The sequence below is a fragment of the Azolla caroliniana genome, unplaced genomic scaffold, assembly GCF_043228905.1.
Source record: "Azolla caroliniana isolate FFs.n. ecotype wild unplaced genomic scaffold, voAzoCaro1.0.p SCAF_22, whole genome shotgun sequence".
NCBI classification, from domain to species: domain Eukaryota; kingdom Viridiplantae; phylum Streptophyta; class Polypodiopsida; order Salviniales; family Salviniaceae; genus Azolla; species Azolla caroliniana.
In genome coordinates this window covers 1,666,364-1,681,114 of record NW_028230457.1, presented here as the reverse complement: position 1 = coordinate 1,681,114, position 14,751 = coordinate 1,666,364, and the positions used below count along the sequence as shown (strand labels likewise).

At 42.7% G+C, this 14,751-nt stretch overlaps 1 protein-coding gene across 1 annotated transcript; it reads left to right on the top strand.

Annotated features, from left to right (window-relative positions):
- Positions 1-7,361: 7,361 nt before the first annotated feature.
- Positions 7,362-8,975, top strand: LOC147849749 (putative F-box protein At4g22030). The gene has a single exon (XM_087337276.1). It carries the CDS (start codon positions 7,515-7,517, stop codon positions 8,952-8,954), a length of 1,440 nt encoding a protein of 479 aa, XP_087193402.1. The 5' UTR covers positions 7,362-7,514; the 3' UTR covers positions 8,955-8,975.
- The last annotated feature ends 5,776 nt before the right edge of the window (positions 8,976-14,751 follow it).

Sequence of the window (14,751 nt, the reverse complement as noted above, 5' to 3'; positions counted from 1 at the left end):
TCATGGAGGTGTAGTTGCTGCTGTTATGACGAGCAGGAAGAGGAGCTGAAGTGGCAGACAGCGATGAGTGACGGTTAGTGGCGGCGGAGGCGGTGGCGGAAGAGATGGCGGCGGCGGCGTTCATAACGGCCAAGATTTGTATGTTGTATGTATGTATGTATGTATGTACGTGTACGTGTATGTGTGCGTCTGGGTGTATGTATATGTGTATGTATATGTATATGTATATGTACCTCTATGTGTATGTGTATATGTATATTATGTATATGTATATGTACCTATATGTGTACCTGTATGTATATGTACCTTTATGTGTATATGTATATGTACCTATATGTGTACCTGAATGTGTATGTGTTTGTGTTTGTATGTGTGGTGAAGCTTTTAACTTGGTTTTTGTTCTTGATTTCTTGTTCTTTACAATTTAAGGTGATAACAAATGGAACCAACTATTTATATGTGTGTGCCTTTGCTAGTAGTGTGTGTTGAATGCCACAATCGTCCAAGAATTAGTCTCCTGTCAAGAGACCTTTTGATTGGTCAAGGGTTGTACATTCAATTGACTTCACACATTGGGGCGTTCACACCAGAGAAGTAGAAGCGAAAGAATGAAATCTAAGAATTCATCGATATGATTATGTTTTGCTGCCGTTTGATCTCTTTGAATTAAACAAAATACCACAAAGTTTTAGTAGAAACTAATGTTCGAGAAACTTCCTTGGGAGGTCATTCAAAGAACTTTGGGAACATGGTCACCAGATTACTAGTAAATCGTATCCATTTCTGTTGGCTTGAAGTCAAGGAACAAAGTCAATGCCACCTACATGCACTCATTACAATCACCTAAGTGTTTACTTTCATGTCCATATGAGTTTGTTTAGTGCCATGGAATGAGTCATTGCCCACCTCGACACAATCATTCGACATTTTTCATGTAATCTTAGAAGTTTCCTTTTCTAAATGGGGGTTTTGAATTCTTACCGAGTCATTAAGCCGTGGATGGTTAAAACAAGCGAGCAAAAAACCAACACTGACCGTGTCAGATGAATTCGAGAAACACATCGACTAGAGTAGACTTCACGACGATTTCTACAAAACTACGATGTTTCTTCTGGGGCCAAACTTCTATGCTTCGATACGTGCAAAAACTAATAAATAAATGTTTATATATAATAAGCGAAATAATAATAATAATAATAATAACAATAATAATAGTTACTTTCTTTCTACTATAAAGCCAACACCCCCCCATTGTAATGAAAGGTCTTCTATAAAGCCAACACGGTTCAGCACCCATTGTAAAACAACATGGCTTTGATCATAATAAAAGTGTTTTTCCTCACTTTCTTCTCTTTTCTCACTTCTTTCTATCTCTTACTCTTCTCTCTATCTCTCTCTTTTCCTACATGGGTCTTAACGTAATTCGATAACCTATAAACCTATGCCTTTCTTACATTCCAAAATGTATGCCCTGTTTATGCCCTTATCACAATTCAATAGTTTATGCATTTATCAAAACAACAAAAGTCATAATGTCGAAAATCAGCAAATAACATAAGTCAAGTTTGTGTTTGGCAAGTGCTGATGGGGACAACCCTCTACAATAATGGCACAACCCATGTCGTCGTCATGATACAACACACAAAAATTTACGATTGAAAATTTGTCAGACACAAATTAGTGAATATGTGGCTATGTCTACACACTAGTTGGGCTTACGATTTCTTGGAAGTCGAAGAAGCAATCTCTTGTAGCAATATCATTCATGGAAGTTATATATGTAGTTCTAGCTCTAATAGCTAAAGAAGGCATTTGGATTAAATCAATGCTCAAGGTATTTAACTTATTTACTATTCCAACACGGACTTTGGACTTTGTTATGTGATAATCAATTTTGCATCAAGCTACCCAACAATTGAAAGTTTGTGGATGGGGCGAGGAGACATGTGCTTGATGCCTCGACAACTTAGCTTAAACAATTACAAATAAATATTTTGGGATGTGGATGCGTTACTCATAAAAAGATGCAATCTTGTACACGGAATGGTCCATGCCTTCAAGTACGCTAACACAATCTAAATTTTGTATTTGAAAAGCCATTCATATTTTGATTTTGATCTCGACGTATAAGCCAAGCAACATCATATCATGACTTTGTTGTCTTTATAAGTTTATCACACTTAACTAAGATTTATTTTCACTCAAAAATGCTTTTACGAGTTAATGTTTTCCGTAGCCCGAGGCTAAAAAGTGATAGACATATGAAAAGTAACGACAAGTCGGGATTTGCGTTTGTATCATTCATGTAATTTCCCTTGCACATTCTCACATGGTATGCTTTACTAGGATGCTCCTTATTTCTAAACTTCCAACCATGATTTCTCCAATAAACCATCCTAGCTCGTCCAAATGATTTAAAAATCAATATGACTATTCAGCTTTGGTCACCATATTGATGATTTAGTCTACTATTGGCAAAACCACAAGATATACTATTTGCTAGAGATTAATTTTGCTAGTAAAAACTAGGGTACACATCATAGAATTTGTCCCATTTGCCACCTCTTCAAGATTAGCAAAAAACCTTAAAATCTAATAACATGCACTCCATACTTTGTATCAAATATAAGATGGTACCATTTGTGTCATGTGAATAGACAACAACACCTCACATGTCATGATTTGCAAGTTGTAAGATATGCCTATCCATTTAGGCTATTTGAGTGTGCGAATCGCGATGTTCATTTATAGGTAGGCACCTCCAACAACATTCGTGCATTACCTACAGAATCTGTATATGTATGTTGTAAGAATGTTCATCAGTCAAATTCATAAATGTCATAACAAGATTGACCTCCAAATCCGTACTTGATGCCCATTCCCACACCCGTCAAAGGCCCCATTACAAAGGTGATTGTGGAAAACAAGACCACCTCTACAAAGATGGTTTTGGATGTACCTTGAGAATAATATGCAAATATCGAAGAGTGATGGATCATTGACAATGATTACAAAGTAAATTGATTCTATTGAAGATTGGTTGTGTTTGCCCGAAAAATTACGGCACTTATTGGAATAAGTGAATGAAACTAAGAGCCTAGTTGTTAGAAGGAATCTTGGAGTAAAAAATACACAAAGTAAAGGTTATAAAATAGTGTAATGATCCAAAGGTCCAAGAAAGATCCATGAACATAAGAAGTAGCATACCACAACATACAAGCTGCAAAAAAGTGAAAGGTTGTTTATAAATGAATTCATGTTCTTCGCTAAATAGAAGGGTGAAATCTAGAATGTACAAAGTGGAAATTAACAATTATAAACAGTCATAACTATTCAAAGGATTAGAACCATTTGTATGGCAACACATAAACCCAACATTAAATATGTATTGATTGAATCGATTAATGAGACTTTGCAACATAATATAACAACTTTGATGTATATGCCAAAGTCTGCAATGATTCATTATCATGGGGATAATAATGAGTTTCTAGGTTATGTTTTTCCATTTTGACCATCTTCCACGGTTGAATCTCTAAACAGTTGTAAAGATAGTATGGATAATGGGAAACCAACACTTGGACATTCAAGGAATTGTGAGATTCTAATAATGGGAGAGTGTCTAGAGGTTGCACAATGCCTATTAACTTGATGTTGAAAAGTGGTTTTGATATCAAAAGCTATGGATAGTATTGCTTGATACATCGTCTTGTCTTCATCTAAACACATTATTCCTAACGTCATACTTTTTCCTTCATTCTTTAATTCGCTGAACCATCTCAAAAAAGTTAATAGTGCATCTGAGACAAAGGTGTCTTTAGTACGGCTAAGAACGAAATCATGTGTAGATCTTGCACGTATATTATGGTAAATATTTTTGTAGCACATTCGTGATTATTTTTTACCAAAGCACCTAGTGTTATCCTTTGGAATGACATAAAAATGAGAAAGTGGTTCCAAGGACAAAAAGCACTTATGAGAAGGCTACGCAAATCACAGTGAAAAATTGTGGTTCGAAATGGAAGCCTTTCAACTTTGACGATGCAGGCTACGTATGTCTCTTATATGGACAATTAGTAGCGTTTCCCATCAAGTTAGATCTTAGAAGAAAATTTAAGAGAAATTTAAAGGTTATATACATGATGAAATCCAAGTCCATATCTCTACTTATACTTTTCACTCAAGCTTTTTCTCTACAAAGAGAAAGAACTTTATCAAGGCCACATGCATGTTTTGGCCTATGTTGACAATGTTAGCTTTCTAGAAAACTACATGGTTCCGTAACTAATTTGAGAGATGTTTTGGTAGAATAAGAGATAATTGTCTAAGACTTTTGATTTCATTTGGTGCTTTTCTTAGCCAGATAGCTTCAAGCGATTGTTGTGCTTTAAGGCATTTCTAAGTTTCCAAACATCGAATACTTTAGCATTTTATGGTACTCGTTGAATGTTTTGACATTTTAAAGTATTACTAAGGCTAAGTATAATAACCAAATTGTAGTTTACATCCAATTGTATTAAAGAAAACATTAAACGCATCTTTCTATGAATGACAATATTCAAATAACTATACTACAATATAGTGCAACAACAAATATGCGTTGTACATCAAGGATGCATTTCAATTATTAGGTGTTGCACTTAATATTTAGTATTAAGAATGAGCATAGGAATCATAGTACAAAGTCAAACTAATGGTTATTGGATCCTAAGTTAGTTTGGACAAAATCGAAAGTTTTTATTCGTGAATATCAATCATGTCCAATATGATTCCAGAAAGAGCATACCTTCAAACTCTAACCATGCATGGATTTATCCCTACTACATGCAACCTTTCTTTCATATGTAGCTAAGGTAGTCAAGCATCTTGTGGGTGCATTTTTAGGATTCCCAAAATGGTATGAGCTCACCATCCTATGACTTCGTCAAATGGTGCATTAGTGTGGATTAATGTGATTTCGCACCACCACAACAACACTTTGATCTCTTCTCACACATGAGTTTGTGTATAAGATGACCACAACACTTTTGATTCCTTCTCACATATGAGTTTGTGTATATGATGTGCTCCAGAGGCACTACAAAGTTAGAAATCTTGATAAAAGCCTATGTAACCCAATCAATCTACAAATATTTGATAGTTCCCACATAGATTGTATGATTCCATCCTTCCCTTTATATAGTGCCATAGATTTGTGTATGAGGATCCACATTTTGATGAAGAATTTTGTTCATCCTAATAAGATGCTTAAGACGCACATGCGAAAATTTATATTGAGGAAATTTATGAATTGTCTCCATGCTAGGATCACAGGGTAAGGGAGATATGCAACACGGTTGATAGAGAAGACACTAAGCATAAAAAACAATGTGTGGTGCATGTGAAACTCTACTTTGAAACAACTCGTGTTCTCCATGGTCTTTCCCATGTCCATGCTCGAAATACATATCACCACAGGCAGAATATTACATTCCACATTGACTAGATCTAGAAAAGTATGTATCGTGTATGCGAGAAACGTGAAATGAAACATGGTCTCCATGGTGCTTGTTATGTGGCAGTTATTTTTAACATGAAAAAGCACATGTTCTCCATGGTGCTTGCTTTGTCAATTCAAGATGTTATGACCAACAACAACAATATATATTACATTTAGGATATTTTACATCTAAAAACTATGCATGTTTGTTTATTGGTTTGTTAGTTTGTCAGTATTAAACATCTAACACGAAATAAACACATGTTCTCCATGGTAAGCTTGCCATAGTAAATCCTGAATTTTTTGTGTCTATTCCCTTCCCATGACGATTTTGAAATTGGTGCCTTGTGAAAGTGTTCCAATTATCGCTTCATTTTCCATTAACTCATTGCCAAAAACATATGCCAAATCTGCGAAGCTCGTAGATGTTTGGAGCCCTGGTATGTACGATACATTGATGAATTCAAAGAGTTTATCTCCTAGATAAATTGTTCTAGCGATTTATCACTACTAATTTTTGAAAGGATGAGTGAGGATGTTGTCGAGGGTTGAAGCAAAATGTCATGAGTGGATGAGGACAACTATTTTTTTTGTTGTTGTTGTCTATACAAGAATTTCATGGAAAATGGAGAGGTGGCTGATGTGGAAATATTTTGAATCACATTTATTTGTTTTTAGTTTATACAACGATGAGCGAAGATGGTGGCGGAGGTAGAAGCAAATTTTCATGACGGTCTGAGGAGATTGGATTGAGTAGAGAACCAATATTTTCATATGGTAGGTTCATCTAGATCATTTGGATAAGATGAACTCTTACATGTAGCAGCGATCAAGGAATCATTGTGAAAGAAGATATATCACTACATGTTGAATACGATGGAATTGATGCTAGGGGCTTTGGCATGGTATCAACATTACTTGGTGATATGGACGTTGGTAGGGCAACAATATTACTTAGGGAGAAGTTCACCAATATTATCTTATATCTTGCCTTTATCTTTATCTAGAAAGATTGGCTGCACAATATTCATTGTAATGTTAGATTATCTTGTATCTTGCCTTTGGCTACTTTAATCTTAATACTAATGGAGGATAATTTTTATGGAAAAAAAAATAAAAATTGTTCTAGCAAAGATTTGGAAGTTTTATCATGATTGGTTATAGATCATTGCAATTACTTTATCTTCATTGGTCACTAGAAACTTGTGAACACATATTTGATTACACCCATGCCCTTTGTATACACTATCCGTCGCTCTTTCCAATGGAATGGTCTGAGGAAGTCTTCGGGATCATGATGGTGACACGAGCTAGGCCATCATGAGAACTCCACAAAGCATGCGTCATTCAGAGGAAGGTTGGAAGGGGGCAGGTGGTAATGGCATACAAAAGATGTCACAGGCAAATCAAGCGACATTTAATTCGACCAACTTCCCCGGGGGCGCTCTGAGGCAGGAGGGTTAACGAGTGTGAGATCCCGAGACCGAAACCGTCTTTTCTCTGGGCAGGAGTAAAAGTGAAAGCTCCGTTTCACATGGGACGACGAACCATAGAGAGGCGAGAAAGAAAGTGTAATTGCAATACAATACCATGACTTTGGGTGTTTCTCTTTATTTTCATCAAAGAGAGAGAAGGTGGGCTTGTTCAAAAAAAAGAAAGAGAGCAAAGAAAAAAAGGACCTCGTGGGGATGGACAAAACAACACCACTTGACCATTGACTTGTTCTTCTCCACATGAACAAAAAAGAAGAAGAAGAAGAAGAAGAAGAAGAGTAGAGTACTAGCAGTAGTAGTAGTATATAAATATGTATATGTGTCTCTATGAGTTTATATGAAGGAATTGTGAGAGAAGAAGAAAGAAGCAGCAAAAGACAGAAAAACAGAAGAAACAAAGAGACACAGAGATCGAACCAAAGCCAAGCCAAAACAAAGAGCGAGCAATAATTGTCTCTATTTTTATCTCTCTATCTCCAATTTTAGCCATCAATAGAAGCACAACAACACACACTCTCTCTCTATATATTCCGCCGCCTGCTATGAGCGCCATCGCCGCCATCGCCGCCACCGCCGCCGCCGCTCCGAATTCTCACGACTCCTTCACGCATCATCATCCACGCCTCATCTCCCTCTCTTCTGCCACCTCTCGCCTCCGCCGCCGCGCCATTAATGCTTCTCAGCAAACCCCCGACTCCTCCTCCTCCTCCTCCTCCTCCGCCACCAAAGCGCCGCCGCGCCTCACCCCCCCGCAGGACCAGTCCGCCGCTGCCAGCAGTAGCTACACCTCCATGAGAGATGACCCCCTTTCCTTCTGGGACGCCCACACCCCCCTCCACCGCCAGCAACCCAGCCCCACCGCCACTGAAGAGGCGGCGGCGGCGGCGGAGGCCTTCCGCGTGGCGGAGCTCCGCCTAGTGGCCAATGCCGCCTCCGACCGAGCCGAGATGCACGCCATCCTGGCCACCCAGCGCGACAACTGGAACAAGCTCTTCCAGCACACCCTCACCGCCACCTCCATGACCGCCACCGTCTTGGCCGCCCTCAGCGGCGCCATGGCGGCCGCCCAAATCTCCGCCAATGTCGCCAGCCTCACCCTGCCGGCCGCCCTTCTCAACGCCGGCGGCGCCGCCATGATGTCGGTCATAAACCAGTTCCAGCCCTCTCAGCTGGCCGAGGAGCAGAGGACCGCGGCTCGCCTCTTCCGCAAACTGGTGAGCGACATCGATTATGCGATCAAAGCGGCGCCGTATCTCCGGCAGCCATCGGCGGTTGTTCTGCGGGACTGCCGCCGCCGCCTGGAAGCGCTGGACAAAGCCTTCCCCATGCCGCTCACGCCGGGCGGCCTCGAGAAGTTCCCATCCCAAATGCTCCCTCCCCTGCTCATCGCCCCTCTCGCCCGCCCAAGCGGCCCCATCGTCCCCGACCAGAGATCCGAAGCCCAAGAAGAAGCAGGGGTGCGGAGCGGCGGCTGGAATGCGGACCTGGAGGCGGAGCTCCGGGGCGTCGCCGCCCGCCTCCGCCGCTCGGACATTAAGACGTACACCAGTTGGGCGACGAACGTGGTGAAGATCAACAAATCCCTGGCTATAGCGGCGCCCATGCTAGCGGCGGCGGCGGCCCTCCTGAACGCGGCACAGCCGGTGCTCGTGGCCACTGGCCCAATCGGCATCACCCAGCATTTGGGGGTAATGGCGGCCGCCTGCAGCGCCATGGCGGCATTTGCCGGGAGCTTCTCGAATGACATGCAGATGGGCATGGTGGCGGAGCTGTACCGGAACAGCGCCGGGTACTATGCCAACATAGAGGGCTCCATCAATGAGGCGCTGGATGCCCCCGTGGAGGAGCGTGAGAACGGGGAGCTCTTCCGGCAACGAGTTGCGTATGAGCTGGGCCGATCCCCGATCTCCTCCGCCTTAATCCCGGCCGACGACACCACCACCACCACCGAATCAGCTGCCCCAGCAGGGACTCTCTTTTGAAATTTCTGAGAGGATGAATTTGGGAGGGGGCGGGTTGGGCACCATAATTTTGTAAATATAGCAGAGCTCGGAAATTGAATTCCCATCTCATGTTCATCTGTTTTTTAATCCCACGGGGAAAAAATTAACATGCATAATTAAGATTGGTAACTTACAAGTCGACATCTTTGTGTATACATATAATATTATAAGGTACTAGACATCATCATCAATTTTTACGCAAGAAATGAAACTTGACTCATGAATGAATCCGTTGATTAATCAACTTAGAGGCAAAATTGATGCATTAATTGGTTTGCGAAAGATTCCTGAGTATATATATATATATGTTTAGAAGATAAAGACCATCTTCTAACTACATATTGATATATATATATATATATATATTATTATCTTCTAAGACATCTATATATATATATATACATAACTCAGAAATCTGTTGCAAACCAATTAATGAGTTTAGAAGATTTCTGTATATCTTAAAGAGTTTTTTGGGTTGGTAGATTTCATTCTTTTTTTTCCGAGAAAAAACTGCTTCCCATTAGTTAGTTAGGTGAATAGCATATACAAATCAGGCTATCTATACTCTAAGCATCTATAGCTACTCTACTATTTATAAGTCTACTCTACTATTTATAAGTCTGCTTTCATATATATATATATATATATATATATTTGGCTATCGTTGTGTGACACCTTAGATAAAAAGAAAATGTGACATCTTACATAATAAAAAAAGGGGTGGGGCAATCGCTCTCCACTTTCATTTTTTATCATCATCTTCTTTTTCTACACCTTGAGAGGCTACGACTCATTGAGTGTGTTGGGGGTTTGGAAGGAGGAGTTTTAGGATGAACCATTCGTGAATGCGAATGCAAGTATGGTATGTATGGTTCATACTATCACTATGGGTGATATTATTGATAGTCCAATTACAATCAAAACCCTTTTATCAAAGGGTATAAATGACCTTCGTCTCATTAAATACCTCCTCATTATGTTTCTTACACTCTTCAAAACAAGATCAAAACCCAAACTCTAAAGAAAAATATGCTCAAAGGTCAGGCAGGCAGTGGAGGCAGGCATCAGAGCAATGGAGGCAGCGGCCTCCGGGGAAGAGTGTTAACAAAAGAGCGGAGGAGCAGCAGCCACCACACAGCAGAACGAAGCGAGTGCAGGAGCAGGAGCTGAATTGCGCAGAGCTGAATGTGAAGCTCAGCTCACCACAACTTTCCGAAGGGCGGTGGTCGCCACAACCCCCCCCTCGCCGCCACCGTCGCCATCGCTGTGCAGAGTACACAGTTCAGAAATAAGACAGTTCGGTAAACGCAGAAAACACAGAGAGAGAGCAGACAACTCAGTTCTATTTCAAAATAATGACGCTCTGTACATATATCGTGCTCAGTGAGCACCTTTTATACAAGCCCTGACTATCGGGCTGACACAAGTACTGACAGTACTTGACCGCTCATAAATGAGCTCTACACTAACTCCCAAAATATATTCCTATGCGGAATATCTTTCCAACGGCCTCGCGGTTTACGCACCACTACGGCCTATTGTGCGCACGGTTTTACGCACCCAGTTTACACGCTGGGTTATGCACCCGATTACACATCGAATGTTGAGCTTGTGTCTCAACACTCTCCCTCAAGCTCAACTTGAGGTTCCGTCCGCTCCTCCGAATCTATGCTCCGGTTCCTTCTGGCTTCACGCCTCACTCGTGCTCCTCGACCTGTTCGATTTCGCGCGCCTCGACCCATCCAGTCGGCTGTCACGGACACACCAAATGCAGACTAAGACGGAGCACAGATGATGAGGCTACAACGGAGTGATGACGGAATGACACAAGAGCATAAAGATAGAGATGAAGATTAAGGAGAGAAGATGGGCAAAACGAGAATACTAGATTGATATGTCCATGACTGGCGTTGTTCACTTTGAATTCCTTCAAGGTGAACTCAACTATTTATACTAAGTGGCATGCATACTTGTTACACGCATGTGATACAATAGGGCATGTAGGCAGTAGGTACACATGCATGTGCCAAGTATAAATAATACGAGGGAGAAATTATGCACATGATGCTTGCTAAAACCTACAATGAGGAAGTATATACATGATTATATATTAGATGTGTGGTTAACACATAACACTCGATTATAACATGGTCATGTCAAGAGTTCGAACGAATGAGCGACCATGTGGCCTTCACCGGGAACAAGAACACAAACGGGAGTAATCGACCATGTGTGGTCCTCACCGGGAACTGGAACATGAAAAACAACAGGCATGAGCGAACATGTCGGTCCTCACCGGGATCTGAAACACGAACAATAGTTGGAGTGAGCGACCATGTGTGGTCCTCACCGAGAATTGGAACATGAGCCGCAATGGGCATGAGCGACCATGTCGGTCCTCGCCGGGATGTGGAACATGAAAAATAACTGGAGTGAGCGACCATGTGCGGTCCTCACCGGAGATTGGAACACGAACGGGAGTGAGCGACCATGTGGCCCTCACTAGGAACAGGAACACGAATGGGTGTGAGCAACCATGCGGCCCTCACCGGGAACTCGAATACGAACGTGTGTGAGCGACCATGCGGCCCTCACCGGGAACTCGAACACGAACGTGCGTGAGCGACCATGCGGCCCTCACCGGGAACTCGAACACGAACACCAACGGGAGTGAATGGCCTTGTGTAGGCCTCACCGGGAACACGAACACGAACACGAACACGAACACGAACACGAACACGAACACGAACACGAACAAGAAAGAAACTAAAAAATAGAGACAACGATGAGGAGAACTAAAAGCCAATGAAAATGATGAGAAGAAACTAGGAGATAGAAATGGCGAGGAAGATAGGAAATGAAGCGATGTTGATGATGGTACGGTGACGATGGTAACTCTAGAAGCAAAGGCGATGACGGAGACGGGTGATGCTTCTAGTTGGAAGGTGAACGAACTGTCACGGACACACCAAGTGCGGACTAAGACGGAGCATAGATGATGAGGCTACGATGGAGCGATGACGGAATGACACAAGAGCATAAAGATATAGATGAAGATTAAGGAGAGAAGATGGGCGAAACGAGAATACTAGATTGATATGTCCATGACTGGCGTTGTTCACCTTGAATTCCTTCAAGGTGAACTCAACTATTTATACTAAGTGGCATGCATACCTGTTGCACGCATGTGATACAATAGAGCATGTAGGCAGTAGGTATACATGCATGTACCAAGTGTAAATAATACAAGGGAGAAATTATGCACATGATGCTTGCTAAAACCTACAATGAGGAAGTATATACATGATTATATGCTAGATGTGTGGTTAACACATAACACTCGATTATAACATGGTCATGTCAAGAGTTCGAATCTTGACATCGGCTTGTCTGCTCATCTGACCCTTCTTAGCTCCCTTGTTGTCGTGGTGTCGGCGCGTCGTTTGCTGCCCTTTTCTCCGCATGGCCATCAGTTGATTCGGCATATCCGAATCAAACATTTAGATTGAATCGAACACTTCCGATTCAATTCCGCTCTCATCGGTATTGGCTGTCTCCAATTCGTCTTCAGTCTTCAGGCCTTTGACTACATCAGACCACATCTTGGTCTTGGCCTTTACGCCCTTCTTGGCTGTATGTCCCCCTGATTTGGCTATCCTCAACTCTTCCCTACGATTGCTGCCCTTGCTCTCTTCTTCGGCTTCTTCAGCCGGTTTGAAATCGAATTCTTCATACGATTCCTCATCACGGTCACTTCCACTGTGATGAACACCTCCGCTCCTTTCACTCTCTTGTTCCTGTTCTTCCTTTCTTCCCCTCAAGTTCGGCGTGTCGAGGTGACGCATTCCTAGCTCTCCCAACTTGTTGAGACCAAGAGGCTTGGTGAAGATGTCAGCAACCTGCCGATCCGTCGGAACATACACTAGTTCGACTTCACCTGAAAGAACCCGCTCATAGACAAAATGGTAATGCAGTTCAATGTGCTTGGTCCTTGCATGGAACACAGGGTTTTTCGCAAGGTGGATATTGCTGAGGTTGTCGCAATAGATCGTCGTCGGATCAGACACCTCTACATGCAGATCTCGTAATAGCGATTTCAACCAAATGACTTCGCACGTAGCGACAGTCGCCCCTCGATATTCGGCCTCCATGCACGACAGTGCCATTGTCAGCTGCTTTTTGCTGCTCCATGCGATCGCCGCACTTCCTAATGAGAATGCGTATCTAGATGTGGATCTACGATCATGGGCATTTTCGGCCCAATTGGCATCTGTTTAGCCGACTAACTATTCGGCTATGCCTGCTCGATAGAGCAACGCCATGTCTTTTGTGCCGTTGACATATCGCAATATCCTTTGCGCGCACTGAAAGTGTTCGGTTGTAGGCTGTGACATAAATTGACTGATTAAGCCGACTGGGTAGCTAAGATCTGGCCAAGTAATCGTCAAATAGATGAGGCTTCCGACAATCTATCGAAACTGTGTCGGGTCGCATGCCTTTCCTGAATCTCTGCGAAGCTTGCGTTTCTATCCAGAGGGGTCGAGATGGGCTTACAGTTTGCCATCCCGAACTTGAAGAGCATATTCAACGCGTAATGATGCTGGCTGATCAATATGCCTTCGGGGGTGCGGATCACTTCGATCTCGAGGAAGTAATGAAGGTCTTCGAGATCCTTCATTTCAAATGATGCCGCGATGGATTTATACGGTGGATTTTGTCCAGGTTGGCACCGGCGATGACTAAATCATCAACATAAAGGAGAAGACTTACCAGTCCATATTGACCTTGCCAAACAAAGAGTGAAGAGTCCGATTTCGACGTCGTAAACCCCATCCTACGCAACTATTGCGTAATCTTCGCGTTCCAGGCTCGCGGGGCTTGCTTAAGTCCATAGAGTGACTTCTTCAGTCAGCAAATTGCCGAAGTGTTTTGTTCGGATAGAAATCCGGGGGGCTGTACCATGTACACCTATTCCTCAAGATCACCTTGCAGGAACGCGTTCTTTACATCCATCTGATGTAAGTGCCACCCCTTTGCCGTAGCTACGACTAGTAGAACACGCACGGTAGTCATCTTCGCGACAGGCGCGAAGGTCTCGTTGTAGTCCACGCCATGCTTCTGCATGTAGCCTTTCGCTACTAAGCGGGCCTTATATCGGTTGACAGAGCCGTCGGTGTTGTATTTCACTTTATATACCCACTTGCATCCAATCAGCTTTACACCCTTCTGTGCGTCAACTAGGTCCCAAGTCTCATTATCAGTCAAAGCGCGCATCTCTTCTTCCATTGCGGCATGCCTATTCGCATCTCTCGCTGCTTTTGCGTAGCTCCCCAGCTCACACACTTTCGCCACTCGCATCATGTACCCATAATGGTGCGCCATGTATTCATTGTACTTGTATCTCTTCACGGGGTTCTTCAGGCGGGTAGATCGGCGTAATTCGTGATTACCTGATTTCACGACCTTTTCGGCCGATTTTGACCTCTTCCACGAAGGTTCCTTTATGATCGGCTCGATTTCAGCTTCGGTCTGAACTGACTCGGCGTTGCTGAAGTCGTACTCAGGCATTTTCTTCTTGCCCTTCTCCTTGCACGTAAACCGTCTCCTCGGTTCTTTATGCGGGGACATCACGACTGAGTCTCCACTACTCACCGTCTCTTCAATAGGTTTTCCATTTTGGCCCAACCCCTCATTCGGCCCACTTAGCTAAAATGAGATCGGACTCTCTCTCAGAGCTCCGATTTCTTCATCGCACGGAGGCATTTCGGCCTCATTG

Bases quoted from the DNA above. Each gene is read 5' to 3' on its own strand.
- LOC147849749 (XM_087337276.1), top strand. From the start codon at position 7,515: ATGAGCGCCATCGCCGCCATCGCCGCCACCGCCGCCGCCGCTCCGAAT.